This window comes from Mesoplodon bidens (genome assembly GCF_964165515.1).
Source record: "Mesoplodon bidens genome assembly, chromosome: 1".
NCBI lineage: Eukaryota > Metazoa > Chordata > Mammalia > Artiodactyla > Ziphiidae > Mesoplodon > Mesoplodon bidens.
The window spans coordinates 178,893,329-178,909,410 of NC_138176.1; the positions used below are offsets into that span (position 1 = coordinate 178,893,329).

The 16,082-nt window shown below is 37.1% G+C and overlaps 1 protein-coding gene across 9 annotated transcripts in view; it reads left to right on the top strand.

Moving 5' to 3' along the window:
* The window catches only part of RUFY3 (RUN and FYVE domain containing 3), an 83,642-nt gene that overhangs the window by 49,837 nt on the left and 17,723 nt on the right, over nt 1-16,082 (top strand). For all 9 annotated transcript variants that reach the window (XR_014017023.1, XM_081248736.1, XM_081248737.1 and 6 more), the window contains exons 5-8: nt 2,199-2,322; nt 3,464-3,525; nt 4,744-4,809; nt 6,078-6,147. Coding sequence is in view for 8 of the 9 variants with exons in the window: in XM_081248736.1 (XP_081104862.1) it covers nt 2,199-2,322; nt 3,464-3,525; nt 4,744-4,809; nt 6,078-6,147 (322 nt within the window). In the remaining variant the exon portion in view is untranslated. The remainder of the gene's footprint in view (nt 1-2,198; nt 2,323-3,463; nt 3,526-4,743; nt 4,810-6,077; nt 6,148-16,082) is intronic.

Sequence of the window (16,082 nt, forward strand, 5' to 3'; positions counted from 1 at the left end):
AAGGACTTGAACAAGCCTGTCACAGAAGAAGAAATTGAAATGGCCAGTAAACATATTAAAATATACCTAACTTCATTAGCCATGTTGTAAATTCAAGTTAAAACAAGAGTGTGATAACCTCACACAACCACCAGAATGGGTAAAATGAAAAAGACAGGTAATCTCAGGTGTTGGTGAGGATGTGAAGTAACTTTAATGTCCTGCTGATGAGTGAATTGGTATAGAAATTTAAGAAAACTGTTTGTCATCCTCTATTAAAGCTGATCATGAGCATTCCTTGTGATCAAGGATTCTGCTTCTAGTTATTATATATCCAATAAAAAATGCATAGTTATATCCAACAAAAGACATGAACAAGAATGTTCATAGTTATTACAATGTTTGTACCAGCCCCAAATGTTTGTAATAGACCCCAAGTATCTATTCACAGTAAAATGGGTAGGTAAGTTATGGTATACTCATACAATGAAATACCATATAGCAACTACACACAACCATATGGATTAATCTCACAAGTGTAATGCTGGGCAAATGAAACCAGACATGAAAAATACATTCCGCATTGTTCCATTTATATAAAGTTCAGAAATGTACACAATTTATATTTCATGATAGAAGTCAGGAAAGAGCTACCATTGGCAGGGTAGGGGTAGTAAATGGGGAGTAGAAGGCAGCACAAGGTGGCTTTGGAGGTTCTGATGATGTACTGATTTTTAATATAGTGCTGGTTACATAGGTGTGTTCTCTGTGTGAAAACTCATTCCACTGGATTGTATGATTTGTGTACTTTTTTATATATACTTTATAGGTCATTAATATTTACTAAAAGAAATTCAAGTATAGCAGACTGCCTCTGAGAAATATTGTAAGAAGAATAAGTAATCGAGAATTTAAAGACATGGCTGAATTTTTCAAGAGCCTAGTTTTTACAAAAAATTGCACTGCAGATCCTAACATGGAGCATTGTTTTAATGTTGCTGCAGCTGCGTGTGCCATTGATTGCTGTTTTCTTGCCTAAGAAAATTAAACAAATCAGGAGAAAGAGAAACAGTAACCATTCTGGAGAGCTTATTTATTTCCACAAGGGGAAGGCTCAACTTTCCAAGGATCAAGCCTTAAAGTGGTGTAGGGTCTAGTGTTCAAGCTGTAGGCGGCTACAAAATTATATGATTCAATTGGGGTCTGAAGAATTAGCTCTTCATCCAGCAGAGCACCAGAGTAAATGCATTCAGTCATACGAACTAGATGGAACACTTTGTTTTTTTTTTATGGTACACGGGTCTCTCACTGTTGTGGCCTCTCCCGTTGCGGAGCACAGGCTCCGGACGTGCAGACTCAGCGGCCATGGCTCACGGGCCCAGCTGCTCCGCGGCATGTGGGATCTTCCCGGACCGGGGCACAAACCCGTGTCCCCTGCATCGGCAGGCGGACTCTCAACCACTGCGCCACCAGGGAAGCCCGGGAACACTTTTTAATACATATTTTCACTCACTTTGACTCAGCACTTTCACATCCTAGGTATGTCTAAGAGAAATGCATGTGTATATGTACCCAAACCCATGTGCAGTAGTGTTCAGCAAAGCACTGTAGCCTGCACAACTGAAACAGTAAATAGAATGAATCCATTGTGGTATATCCCTACCATAGAATACTGTACAGCAGTGAAAGCGAATGAACTACTATTGCATACAACAATACAGTATATGTATTACTAAATCACTTTGCTGTATACTTGAAACTAACATAACATTGTAAGTCAACTATACTCCAATATAAAATAAAAAGTTTAAAAAATATATATAAAATTAAATTTAAAAAATAAAAATAAAGCAGATCAGAAGAAAGGCAATTTTTTAAAAACAAACTAATCGGTTATTTTAAGATGCATGAAAGATTGAAAAATTATCCCCTGGTGCGTTGCAAATACAGATATGTGGCAGAAGCATGAATGCTCACTTCAGTGAAAATACCATTCCAATCACTTTTCTTTCAGCTGGACTGTCTATTATCTAGAGTCTGTTCATGTCCCTATTATCTAAAATAAAGTATCCAAGTAATCCTTGTTTTTACTTTTTTGCTGTTACTATAGATGACCATGTTTAACCACGAGGCAAGTGCTTTTCTCCTTGTCTTATGGTTACATCATTGGATTCTTGAGGTTTTATTACAGTAGAGTGTTTCATGGATTTCTCTTACAGTGAATTCTATGAACCCAATGCCCTCATGATGGAAGAAGAGGGAGCCATAATTGCTGGTCTGTTGGTGGGTCTGAATGTCATTGATGCCAATTTCTGTATGAAAGGAGAAGATTTGGACTCTCAGGTATGAGGAAGATACTTGGTTACCTAGTGTGTCACTCTGAGTTCTGTTATCTCAGAATTTGGATTGATCAGATTATACCAACCAAATTAGGGGAACTTGTATGAGTCATAAGTAGGATTTTCTTTATTTTTGATGTGAATATAAAAAATCTGTTTGTTTTTCCTTCCAGCTTGGCTTATTTATGCATAATGAATGTTTTTCAAATTCTTGTCTTAACTGTGATCCCTGTTAAAAATATTTTGCACAGGGTAAAAAATATATATATACATATATTATATATATACATATATTATATATATATATATATATATGTGCTGTGTGCTATGTGGTTCTGTGGCAAACATATGTATATATGTTTGCCATAGCATCTTATGGAAAAACGCAAACAAACTTTTTGGCCAACCCAATATATGTACACACATATAAGCCAAAATATATACACAGGGGTTTAGTAGCAGAATATTTTAAATAAGCAAGAGAGAAAGAAATGTTAAACCTTAATTTATATTAAGTATTCAGTTGACTTTCTTAGTCATGTCCTGCTGACTTAATCTTGGTGCTTACTTACAACGCTTGCCAATTCTTTTTTTTTTTTTTTTTTTTTAAGGGGCAGCATTTTTTTTTTAAGTTACCTTTTCCAACTTTTTTTTTCTTCTCTTTTTTTGGCTACGTTTGGTCTTCGTTGCTGCGCACGGGCTTTCTCTAGCTGTGGCGAGCAAGGGCTACTCTTCGTTGCAGTGCACGGGCTTCTCATTGCTGTCGCTTCCCTTGTGGAGAGTGGGCTCTAGGCGCGTGGGCTTCAGTAGTTGCATCACACAGGCTCAGTAGTTGTGGCTCACAGGCTCTAGAGCACAGGCTCAGAAGTTGTGACACACAGGCTTAGTTGCTCCACGGCCTGTGGGATCTTCCTGGACCAGGGATCGAACCCGTGTCCCCTGAATTGGCAGGCGGATTCTTAACCACTGCACCACCAGGGAAGTCCCATCAATTCTTGATTATAATAAAACATTAAATTTTTATTAAAAATTTCTAGTAATTGTCATGACCGTAATACTATTTTGGGTACCTAAAAAGAGACATTGTATTATGCCTTGGGAAAAGTATCTAATTTTATATTGAATTCTGAACATTCCCTCTGTAGGTTGGAGTTATAGATTTTTCAATGTATCTCAAGGATGGGAACAGCAGTAAAGGTAGTGAAGGGTATGTACAAAGAAAATTAGTTTTCTTTTTTCTTTAATGTTCTTTGATAGTATTTAAAGTTTACAACAGTACTGCTTTAACAGATGTGCTGAAATAATTTCTGATGAGATAGCTTTAATAGAATCTTGTCAAAAATATCTGACAATTATGCCTGCTAAACCCTAAAAGGGATTTTAGTTAAGTAGATTTTCCTACTATGTGGCTCAGGGGCAAAGAAAATAAAAATTTTTATAAAAGGAATCAAATGCTTCATCTCTTAAAAGTAATGTTTGGAAACATGGTTTTCTTGACCAGAAGGATTGCATTGTCAGTTTGCTTAAAATTTGCACTATTACATGTGCATCATGGGATTATGTAAAATGCTAATATTAGGGGGAGCTGAGTATATGGGAACTGGGCACTACTTTTACAACTTCTGTAAATCTAAAATAATTTCAAAATTAAAAGTTTTAAAAATATTCATATGGTACTTGGAAATTAGCGATCAGAAACTCACCTTTTACCCTTTATAAATTTAGCAGTTGAAAGCATAATTAGTCTGAAGTTTTTAACCTTAGGCATTGAGCTAAGATTATATTGCTTGTCCTTTAAGTAGTCGTAGAGGTATGTGGCCTTGAATTTTGTCTTTCAGTTGAAAAGTCTGTCTGTTTAACTTTTGCCTATTCCAGATTAGCTGGTCCCAGAAGTGAACCTTCTTTTTCCACACTTAATTTACTCATGTAATAATAAACACCTGATCTTTGTGAAAGCCTTTTATACCATTCACTTTGAAGCCAAACAGCAGTTAAAGGCAAATAAATATATAGCCTTTGAGAACAATAATTATTTCACCTGAATAAGCTTAATTCAGTTCCTATGACAAATGGAAAATTGTTATGATAAATAACACTAACAAAGCTAAAAAAAATCTATCAATTGTGAGAAGAAACTTTTTATTCTTTAAATGCCTCTAATAGATTGTACATTATACCTATAACCTAAGTTATTAAAATATATAAGCTATAGCAAGAGCTTCATTAATATGCAGGGGTGGTTTCCATTTTAAACCTCCAAGTCTCTTGTTGATATGCCAAGGAGATTATACATCAGGCCTGTCTTCTGATTCAGTGTGTCTGTGCCATAATTTCCTTTCTATGTTTTATGAAAAGATTGGGGGTGGGCATCTTGGTATTTCTAATGTTATTTACTTTTTTTCTATTTTTTATTTTTTTCCCTCAGAGATGGCCAGATTACTGCAATTCTGGATCAGAAGAACTATGTAGAAGAACTCAACAGACATCTGAAGTAAAGAATGAATAAATACTATTACTTTACTGGGGGTTTTGGTGTGGGGGAAGGGAAAGGTAAACTGATGAGCAGTTAGGATAAATTCAGACAATACTCAACAAATATATATAGAATTACTGCTTACCAGGCACTGAGCTAGACACTGGATATGTAGCATTTAACTGTTCGGTGAGCTTTAATGAAAAGCAATATAAAATTAGTATGTAATTAGAACTTTAGTGATTATGTAAATATATTCAGTTAAGAACTCTTAAATTTGTGACATAGTTGAAATTGGAGGTCTTCTTGGTTCGGTAGATCCAGCCACATATTTCAGGCCTAAATCTTGGGTAAAGCACTCATCACTTTAGTACCTTTAATTGTATCTCATTGGTCCCTTGCATTTCTCATACATTGGATTGATAGTATTAATTTACCCTTTTTCCACCATCACTACCATTAATTTACCAAGTACTCACCAAGTATTTTTCATGACTAGGTTATAAAACAATCTCTTCTTTCCTGAGGAGAGCTATCCAAAATTTATTGGTATTCTCAAGTGCACTGATGGTCTAAAAACTGTTGAATAATTCAGAAGAATTAATATACCCATTAATTACCTTATTTATAGTTCTCTTATGAAAGATAATCATTTTAATTTAAGTAAGACCTAAAATGTGACTATACCAGTGTCAATATAAATTATAGTCTTGGTTCCATCTAGAAAACTCAAGAACAATTTAAGTACATTTTCTCTGGGGACTGAGTACTAATAATAAACTGACAGTAAGCTGTGGAGATGTTAGCCTAGCAAAGATGTGGTCACAGTTAACAATGAAATACAAATATGACCCTATTATTTACTCTTTCATTTCTTTATCTATAATAACAACCGCATACCTAGCACATGGGGTTGTTGAAAGGAGTAATGAAATAATGCAAGTAAAATCAGTTAGAAGAGTGCTTGGTGTATGGCAAGCACATCAGAATTCATGTAGCCCATTATTATTATTACTATTATTATTATTATTATTTAAGTAAACAAAGTTTACTGTGTAGTGCATCAACTCTTTTATTTCATCAACAAATGCTTATTAAATACAAACTTCAGTGCCAAGAATGTAGCAGGTAAGACACACATCACCTTGTAAGCTGTCTTAGAGCCTACAAGTCTGTCAAGAATTATGGACAGTAAACAATGAAAGTATAATGAGTATTTTAAAAGAAAGTACAGGATATTGCTCTGTTTATCAAAAGAGACTATTATGTTTTTTCTCTGTCGATAGTGCTACTGTAAACAACCTTCAGGCAAAAGTGGATGCATTAGAAAAATCCAACACTAAACTGACAGAGGAGGTAAGTGTTTTGGAAATTTTTTGATTGACTTATAGAATTTAGTAGAGTGCATTAGTGGAAAATAATTTCTCTGGAGCCTGGAAATAAAGGACTTGACTTTTCAGATAATATCTACTATAGGACTCCTTGTTCTGACCAAGAATGGCCAGATGGCTTATCTGAGGGGTCTCAGTTATCCAGTTGGACTATGAAGGCATAGAACCTGGGCTGAAAAAATATTTTGCTTTCTTTTGTGAATGTTTTGTCTGGGCTAGCCTAGAGTTAATGTTTAGCAGGTAGCATGATATTCATCGTTTATTCATTCATCAAACAATTTGGGTACTATGTACGTGCCAGAGCTATGCAAAGATTTATATCTGCCAGGCATTGATTTATGTGTGCCAGATTGGCAAGTTCCTGCCTTCAAGGGTTTTATTTTCTCCTTGGGGTGATGGGGTAGATGACATAAAGAACACGGGTCAGAAGACCAGTATTAATAATGAACTAACAGTAAACTGTGGGGATGTTAGTCTAGCAAAGATGTGGTTGCAGTTGACAATGAAATACAAATATGACCCTATTATTTACTCTTTCAATGCCTCCATTTCTTTATCTATAATAACAAACCCATACCTAGCACATGGGGTCATTGAAAGGAGTAATGAAGTAATGCAAGTAAAATCAGTTAGAAGAGTGCTTGGTGTAGCAGTAATTCCTGTTTACATGTCATGTGCTCCTGAGCAAGTAAGTCACTTGACCTCCAAGAGGCCCAGTTCCCTAACTGGCAAATTAGAGTGTTTCCCCTTTTAGCTCACAATTACCCTGAAGATCAAGTAAGAATACACATGTGAAAACTCTTAGAAAAGTCCCTAAAATTAGAATAGAAAAATAACCTCATATTTTACTTCTGATTAATTTTTTTTCCCTAACTTACCAAAGGCTAAGCGACATATTTTTTTCTTCAGTAGCATTAGATGTTTCTATGAGAAACCTTAAATAAAATTTTTTAGGTGGCAAAGACTTTATCTTCTCTTTTTCAAATTATAACTATCCTATTACATACAGTGAGATAAATTTGGTTAAATAAAACAACATAGATGGACCTGGAGGGTATTGTGCTTAGTGAAATAAATCTGAGAGAGAAAGACAAATACTGTATCTTATTTAAATGTGGAATCTAAAAAATGAAACAAACAAATGAATATAAAACAAAACAGAAACAGACAGATATAGAGAACAAACTAGTGGTTAACAGTGGGGAGGGGCAAGATAGGGGTAGGGGATTAAGAGGTACAAATTATTATATATAAAATAAGTAAGCTACAAGAATATATTGGATAGTATAGGGAATATAGCCAATATTTTATAATAACTTTAAGGTTATAATGTATAAAAGTATATAATCTACATATTTTATATATAGATTTTATATATATAAAGTATAATCTATAAAAATATTGAATCACTATGTTGTACACCTGAAACTAATATAATATTGTAAATCAGCTATACTTCAAAAAAATTTTTTGGTCTAAAATAAACAAGTTAAAGCACCAGTCAGGAAACGCTATCTAATTGGATTTTTTTCAGAAGGAAAAAATCATTGTTATAACTTTAAAACACCTTCCATATTACTCAGTTCTGGGGGCTTTATTTTTGGATGTAGATTCTTAAATTATATTAAAACTTTAATTTATTGATATGACCCTTAGAATTTTATCCCACAAGGCTTTGGAAACATTCTGCAGAGCAATTTTCTACTGTGATTCTACTGCTGTTATATTGAGGCAGTGTGGCATATTAATTAAGCATACTCTCCATAGCTAGACTTCTTGAATTTGTGTCCCAGGTCTGGCGCTTGCTAGCTTTCTGATCCTGGGCCAGTTACTTGAGCTCCTGTTCTTTGGTTTACTTCTCTGTAAAATGGGGATAAGAAGAAGAAGAAGATTTTTGTGCAAATTAAATGATTTAATGCATAAGGGCCTAGACCAGTGCCTGACACATCATAAGCACTCAGTAAATACAATCGTAAATTTTATTCCCTCAGTCACAGGATTTGTGTTCTTGGCCTAAATTTATCTTACCAATAATATTAATTTATTCATTTACTTATTTATCTTACCAATAAGATTTATTTTCTTAAAGCTTTGAACTTTTAGAGATAGGAAAGCACTGTGTGTAAACTTTATAAAGACCAGACAAGGCTAATAAGTTCTGCCCTCTCTCATTTCCATCTATTTTGGACTTAAAGGGACCAGTAAAAAACAAAGCAAAACAAAAAAGACCTCTTTTCCCCTCCTGAGTTCTGAACCAATATGACAAAATGAGAAGAACTGAGCAGATGAAGGTAAATAAACATCCACTTTATGTTGGTAAAGCTGACTTAGAAAGTCCACTTGGATCTGCAGTCGTCACTCGTAATACTTTCTCTGATGATGAGACCTTGGAAGAAGCAGTCCGAGGTGCGCTTGGATCTAGAGAGCAGACCCGCTTGCCCAGAGTTACTTCTTTACACATTTTAGGTCCATGGAGCAGAGAGAGAAATGGGCTGCCATACCTGCCTCTAGAAAGCCTGCCTGAGCCTGGCTCCTCTGTACTTATATAGTAGAACAGGAACCAAGCAGAGATGATGAAAAGGGAGACTAGCCTGGCTGAGAGGAGTCTGCTCAGTTCCTTTCCTAGCCTCATTCAGGCACCTTCCCACTCTCTGTGGGAACTGAGCTCGGTAGGTACAGAGGAGAGCATTTCCAGCGTACTCTTCCCTCCAGTGGAATAGGGTTATAAACATTTCCCCTACAGATACACTGCCAATAACATTACCTTGTCTTTGTAGGTGCTGAAAAGAAAAATCTCTTTAACGCTTAATGGCATCTTTTAGAGTGAGAACTTTGGAGTTCATTTCTTACTCTCTTAAAAATTATATGTAGGGACTTCCCTGGTCATCCAGTGGTAAAGAATCCACCTTACAATTCAGGGAATGTGGATTTGATCCCTGACCAGGGATCTAAGATCCCACGTGCCACGGGACAGCTAAGCCCGCGTGCCTCAACTAGAGCCCACATGCCGCAAAAACTACAGAGCCCACACGCTCTGGTGCCTGGGCGCCACAACTAAAGAAGAGAAACCCACACACTACAACGAAGAGCCCGCACGCCACAACGAAAGATCCCGCATGCCGCAAGTAAGACCCAATGCAGCCTACAATAACTTAAATACATAAATAAATAATAAATAAATCTTTAAAAAGAAAATTGAACATTAAAAAAAATTATCTGTTAAAGGTTTTATGGAGGGTTTGTAAGATGGGTCCCAAGGCATGAGGGTGACCTCTTATACATTTTAGAAATAGGTTTTTTTCAGGAGACCTTCAAGACGGTGGAGGAGTAAGATGTGGAGATCACCTCCCTCCCCACAAATACATCAGAAATACATCTACATGTGGAACAACTCCTACAGAACACCTACTGAATGCTGGCAGAAGACCTCAGACTTCCCAAAACCTGTGTGGCTGACAGGATCTTGGTGCTCTGGCCAGGTGTCAGGCCTGTGCCTCTGAGGCGGGAGAGCCAAGTTCAGGACATTATCCACCAGAGACCTCCCAGCCCCATGTAATATCAAATGGCGAAAGCTCTCCCAGAAATCTCCATCTCAACGCTAAGACCCAGCTCCACTCAACAACCAGCAAGCTACAGTGATGGACACCCCATGCCAAGCAACTAGCAAGACAGGAACACAACTTCACCATTAGCAGAGAGGTTGCCCCAAATCATAGTAAGGTCACAGACACCCCAAAACACACCACCAGACACAGTCCTGCCCACCAGAAAGACAAGATCCAGCCTCATCCACCAGAACACAGGCACTAGTCCCCTCCACTAGGAAGCCTACACAACCCACTGAACTAACCTTAGCCACTGGGGGCAGACACCAAAAACAACGGGAAGTACGAACCTGCAGCCTGTGAAAAGGAGACCCCAAACACAGTAAGTTAAGTAAAATAAGAAGACAGAGAAACACATAGCAGATGAAGGAACAAGGTAAAAACCCACCAGACCAAACAAATGAAGAGAAAATAGGCATTCTACCTGAAAAAGAATTCAGAGTAATGATAGTAAAGGTGATCCAAAATCTTGGAAATAGAATGGAGAAAATACAAGAAACGTTTAACAAGGACCTAGAAGAACTAAAGAACAAACAAACAATGATGAACAGCACAATAAGTGAAATTAAAAATTCTCTAGAAAGAATCGAAAGTAGAATAACTGAGGCAGAAGGACTGATAAGTGACCTGGAAGATAAAATAGTGGAAATAACTACTGCAGAGCAGAATAAAGAAAAAAGAATGAAAAGAATTGAGGACAGTCTTAGAGACCTCTGGGACAACATTAAACGCACCAACATTTGAATTACAGGAGTCCCAGAAGAAGAAGAAAAGAAAATATTTGAAGAGATTACAGTTGAAAACTTCCCTAATATGGGAAAGGAAATAGTCAATCAAGTATAGGAAGCGCAGAGAGTACCATACAGGATAAATCCAAGGAGAAACATGCCAAGACACATATTAATCAAACTATCAAAAATTAAATTCAAAGAACAAGGGAAAGCAACAAACAACATACAAGGGAATCCCCATAAGGTTAACAGCTGATCTTTCAGTAGACACTCTGCAAGCCAGAAGGGAGTGGCAAGACATATTTAAAGTGATGAAAGGGAAGAACCTACAAACAAGATTACTCTACCCAGCAAGGATCTCATTCAGACTCAGCGGAGAAATTAAAACCTTTACAGACAAGCAAAAGCTAAGAGAATTCAGCACCACCAAACCAGCTTTACAACAAATGCTAAAGGAACTTCTCTAGGCAGGAAACACAAGAGAAGGAAAAGACTTACAATAGCAAACCTAAAATAATTAAGAAAATGGTAATAGGAACATACATATCAATAATTACCTTAAATGTAAATGGATTAAATGCTCCCATCAAAAGACATAGACTGGCTGAATGGATACAGAAATAAGACCCGTATATATGCCGTCTACAAGAGACCCACTTCAGACCTAGGGACACATACAGACTGAAAGTGAGGGGATGGAAAAAGATATTCCATGCAAATGGAAATCAAAAGAAAGCTGGGGTAGCAATTCTCATGTCAGACAAAATAGACTTTAAAATAAAGACTGTTACAAGAGACAAGCACACTACATAATGATCAAGGGATCAATCCAAGAAGAAGACATAACAATTGTAAATATTTATGCACCCAACATAGGAGGACCTCAATACATAAGACAAATGCTATCAGCCATAAAGGGGGAAATCGACAGTAACACAGTCATAGTAGGGGAACTTAACACCCTGCTTTGACCAATGGACAGATCATCCAAAATGAAAATAAATAAGGAAACGCAAGCTTTAAATGATACATTAAACAAGATGGCCTTAATTGATATTTATAGGACATTCCATCCAAAAACAACAGAATACACTTTCTTCTAAAGTGCTCATGGAACATTCTCCAGGATAGATCATATCTTGGGTCACAAATAAAGCCTTGGTAAATTTAAATTTAAGAAAATTGAAATCATATCAAGTATCTTTTCCAACCACAATGCTATGAAGCTAGATATAAATTACAGGAAAAAATCTGTAAAAAATACAAACACATGGGCTTCCCTGGTGGCGCAGTGGTCGAGAGTCCACCTGCCGATGCAGGGGACACGGGTTCGTGCCCCGGTCCGGGAAGATCCCACATGCTGCAGAGTGGCTGGGCCTGTGAGCCATGGTCGCTGAGCCTGCACGTCCGGAGCTTGTGCTCCGCAACGGGAGAGGCCACAACAGTGAGAGGCCGGCGTACCCACCCCCCCAAAAAATATATATATATACAAACACATGGAGGCTAAACAATATACTACTTAATAACCAAGAGATCACTGAAGAAATCAAAGAGGAAATAAAAAATACCTGGAAACAAATGACAATGAAAACATGATGACCCCAAACCTATGGGATGGAGCAAAAGCATTTCTAGGAGGGAAGTTTATAGCAATACAGTCATACCTCAAGAAACAAGAAACGTCTCAAATAAACAACCTAATCTTACACCTAAAGCAATTAGAAGAACAAAAAAACCCCAAAGTCAGCAGAAGGAAAGAAATCATAAAGATCAGATCAGAAAGAAATGAAAAAGAAATGAAGGAAATAATAGCAAAGATCAATAAAACTAAAACCTGGTTCTTTGAGAAGATAAACAAATTTGATAAACCATTAGCCAGACTCATAAAGAAAAAAAGGGAGAAGACTCAAATCAATAGAATTAGAAATGAAAAAGGAGAAGTAACAACTGACACTGCAGAAATACAAAGGATCATGAGAGATTACTACAAGAAACTATATGCCAGTAAAGTGGACAACCTGGTAGAAATGCACAAATTCTTAGAAAAGCACAACCTTTGAAGACTGAACCAGGATGAAACAGAAAATATAAACAGACCAGTCACAAGCACTGAAATTGAGACTGTGATTAAAAATCTTCCAACAAACAAAAGCCCAGGACCAGATGGCTTCACAGGGGAATTCTATCAAACATTTAGAGAAGAGCTAACAGCTATCCTTCTCAAACTCTTCCAAAATATAGCACAGGGAGGAACACTCCCAAACTCATTCTATGAGGCCACCATCACCCTGATACCGAAACCAGGCAAAGATGTCACAAAGAAAGAAGACTACAGGCCAATATCACTGATGAACATGGATGCAAAAATCCTCATCAAAATACTAGCAAACAGAATCCAACAGCACATTAAAAGGATCGTACACCATGATCAAGTGGGGTTTATCCCAGGAATGCAAGGATTCTGCAGTATACGCAAATCAATCAATGTGATAAACCATATTAACAAATTGAAGGATAAAACCCATACGATCATCTCAATAGATGCAGAAAAAGCTTTCAACAGAATTCAACACCCATTTATGATAAAAACCCTCCAGAAAGTAGGCATAGAGGGAACTTACTTACCTTAACATAATAAAGGCCATATATGACAAACCCACAGCCAACATCGTTCTCAGTGGTGAAAAACTGAAACCATTTCCTCTAAGATCAGGAGCAAGACAAGGTTGTCCACTCTCACCACTATTATTCAACATAGTTTTGGAAGTTTTAGCTACAGCAATCAGAGAAGAAAAAGGAATACAAATTGGAAAAGAAGAAGTAAAGCTGTCACTGTTTGCAGATGACATGATACTATACATAGAGAATCCTAAAGATTATGCTACCAGAAAACTACTAGAGCTAATCAATGAATTTGGTAAAGTAGCAGGATACAAAGTTAATGCACAGAAATCTCTTGCATTCCTATACACTAATGATGAAAAATCTGACAGAGAAATTAAAGAAACACTCCCATTTACCACTGCAACAAAAAGAATAAAATACCTAGGAATAAACCTACCTAAGGAGACAAAAGACCTACCTGTATGCAGAAAACTATAAGACACTGAGGAAAGAAATTAAAGATGATACAAATAGATGGAGAGATATACCATGTTCTTGGATTGGAAGAATCAACATTGTGAAAATGACTATACAACCCAAAGCAATCTATAGATTCAATGCACTCCCTATCAAACTACCAATGGCACTTTGCACAGAACTAGAACAAAAAATTTCACAATTTGTATGGAAACACCAAAGACCCCGAATAGCCAAAGCAACCTTGGAAAGAAAAACAGAGCTGGAGGAATCATGCTCCTGGACTTCAGACTATATGACAATGCTACAGTAATCAAGACAGTATGGTACTGGCACAAAAATGGAAATATAGATCAATGGAACAGGAGAGAAAGCCCAGAGATAAACCCACCCACATATGGTCACCTTACTTTTGATAAAGGAGGCAAGAATATACAATGGAGAAAAGACATCCTCTTCAATAAGTGGTGCTGGGAAAACTGGACAGCTACATGTAAAAGTATGAGATTAGAACACTCCCTAACACCACACACAAAACTAAACTCAAAATGAATTAAAGACCTAAATGTAAGGCCAGAAACTATCAAACTCTTAGAGGAAAACATAGGCAGAACACTCTGTGACATACATCACAGTAAGATCCTTTATGACCCACTTCCTAGAGAAATGGAAATAAAAACAAAAATAAACAAATGGGACCTAATGAAACTTAAAAGCTTTTGCACAGCAAAGGAAACCATAAATGAGATGAGAAGACAACCCTCAGAATGGGAGAAAATATTTGCAAACAAAGCAACTGACAATGGATTAATCTCCAAAATATACAAGCAGGTCATGCAGCTCAATATCTAAAAAAACAAACAACCCAATCCAAAAATGGGCAGAAGACCTACATAGACATTTCTCCAAAGAAGATGTACAGATTGCCAACAAATACATGAAAAGCTGCTCAACATCACTAATCATTAGAGAAATGCAAATCAAAACTACAAGGAGGTATCACCCTCACACCAGTCAGAATAGCCATCCTCAAAAAATCTACAGAGAATAAATGCTGGAGAGGGTGTGGAGAAAAGGGAACTCTCTTGCACTGTTGGTGGGAATGTAAGTTGATACAGCCACTATGGAGAACAGTATGGAGCTTCCTTAAAAAACTACAAATAGAACTACCATACGACCCAGCAATCCCACTGCTGGGCATATACCCTGAGATAACCATAATTCAAAAAGAGTCATGTACCACAATGTTCATTGCACCTCTATTTACTGTAGCCAGGATATGGAAGCAACCTAAGTGTCCATCGACAGATGCATAAAGAAGATGTGGCCCGTATATACAATAGAATATTACTCAGCCATAAAAAGAAACGAAATTGAGTTATTTGTAGTGAGGTGGATGGACCTAGAGACTGTCATACAGAGTGAAGTAAGTCAGAAAGAGAAAAGTAAAATACCGCATGCTAATACATACATATGGAATCAAAAAAAAAGAAAAAGATTCTGAAGAACCTAGGGGCAGGACAGCAATAAAGACACAGACGTAGAGAATGGACTTGAGGACACGGGGAGGGGGAAGGGTAAGCTGGGATGAAGTGAGAGAGTGGCATGGACTTATATACACTACGAAATGTAAAACAGATAGCTAGTGGGAAGCAGCTGCATAGCACAGGGAGATCAGCTCGGTGCTTTGTGACCACCTAGAGGGGTGGCATAGGGAGGGGGGAGGAAGTCGTAAGAGGGAGGAGATATGGGAATATATGTATATGTATAGCTGATTCACTTTGTTTTAAAGCAGAAACTAACACACCATTGTAAAGCAATTATATTCCAATAAAGATGTAAAAAAAAAAGAAATAGGTTTTTTTAATTAATTTTTTTTCTTTTTCTTTTTTTTTTTTTTTTTGGCTGCGTTGGGTGTTCATTGCTGTGCACAGGCTTTCTCTAGTTGTGGCTACTCTTCATTGTGGTGCGCGGGCTTCTTATTGAGGTAGCTTCTCTTGTTGTGGAGCGTGGGCTCTAGGTGAGTGGGCTTCAGTAGTTGTGGCTCGTGGGCTCTAGAGCGCAGGCTCAGTAGTTGTGGCCCACGGGCTTAGTTGCTCCACGGCATGTGGTCTCTTCCTGGACCAGGGCTCGAACCCATGTCCCCTGCATTGGCAGGCAGATTCTCAACCACTGTGCCAGCAGGGAAGTCCAGAAATAGGTTTTATAACTAAATATAATTACAAGTTATCCATGAGGAGACCCTTGAGGTAAATGATTGTAAGATAATATTGTGGTACTGAAAAAATGTTTACACAAAAAACAGTAATAGGAGATATTTTTTATTTTTATCTTTAAAGACATTTCTCCTAAGTTCCCTATAAGAACATTTTTATGGGGCTATAGATAGCTTTCTTTCCTTCTAAGAATAGCTAAGCCTGAAAAAATCATGTCCTAGCAGATCATGAATTATCTTATGCTGTGTTTAGTGAAAGAAAGATAAC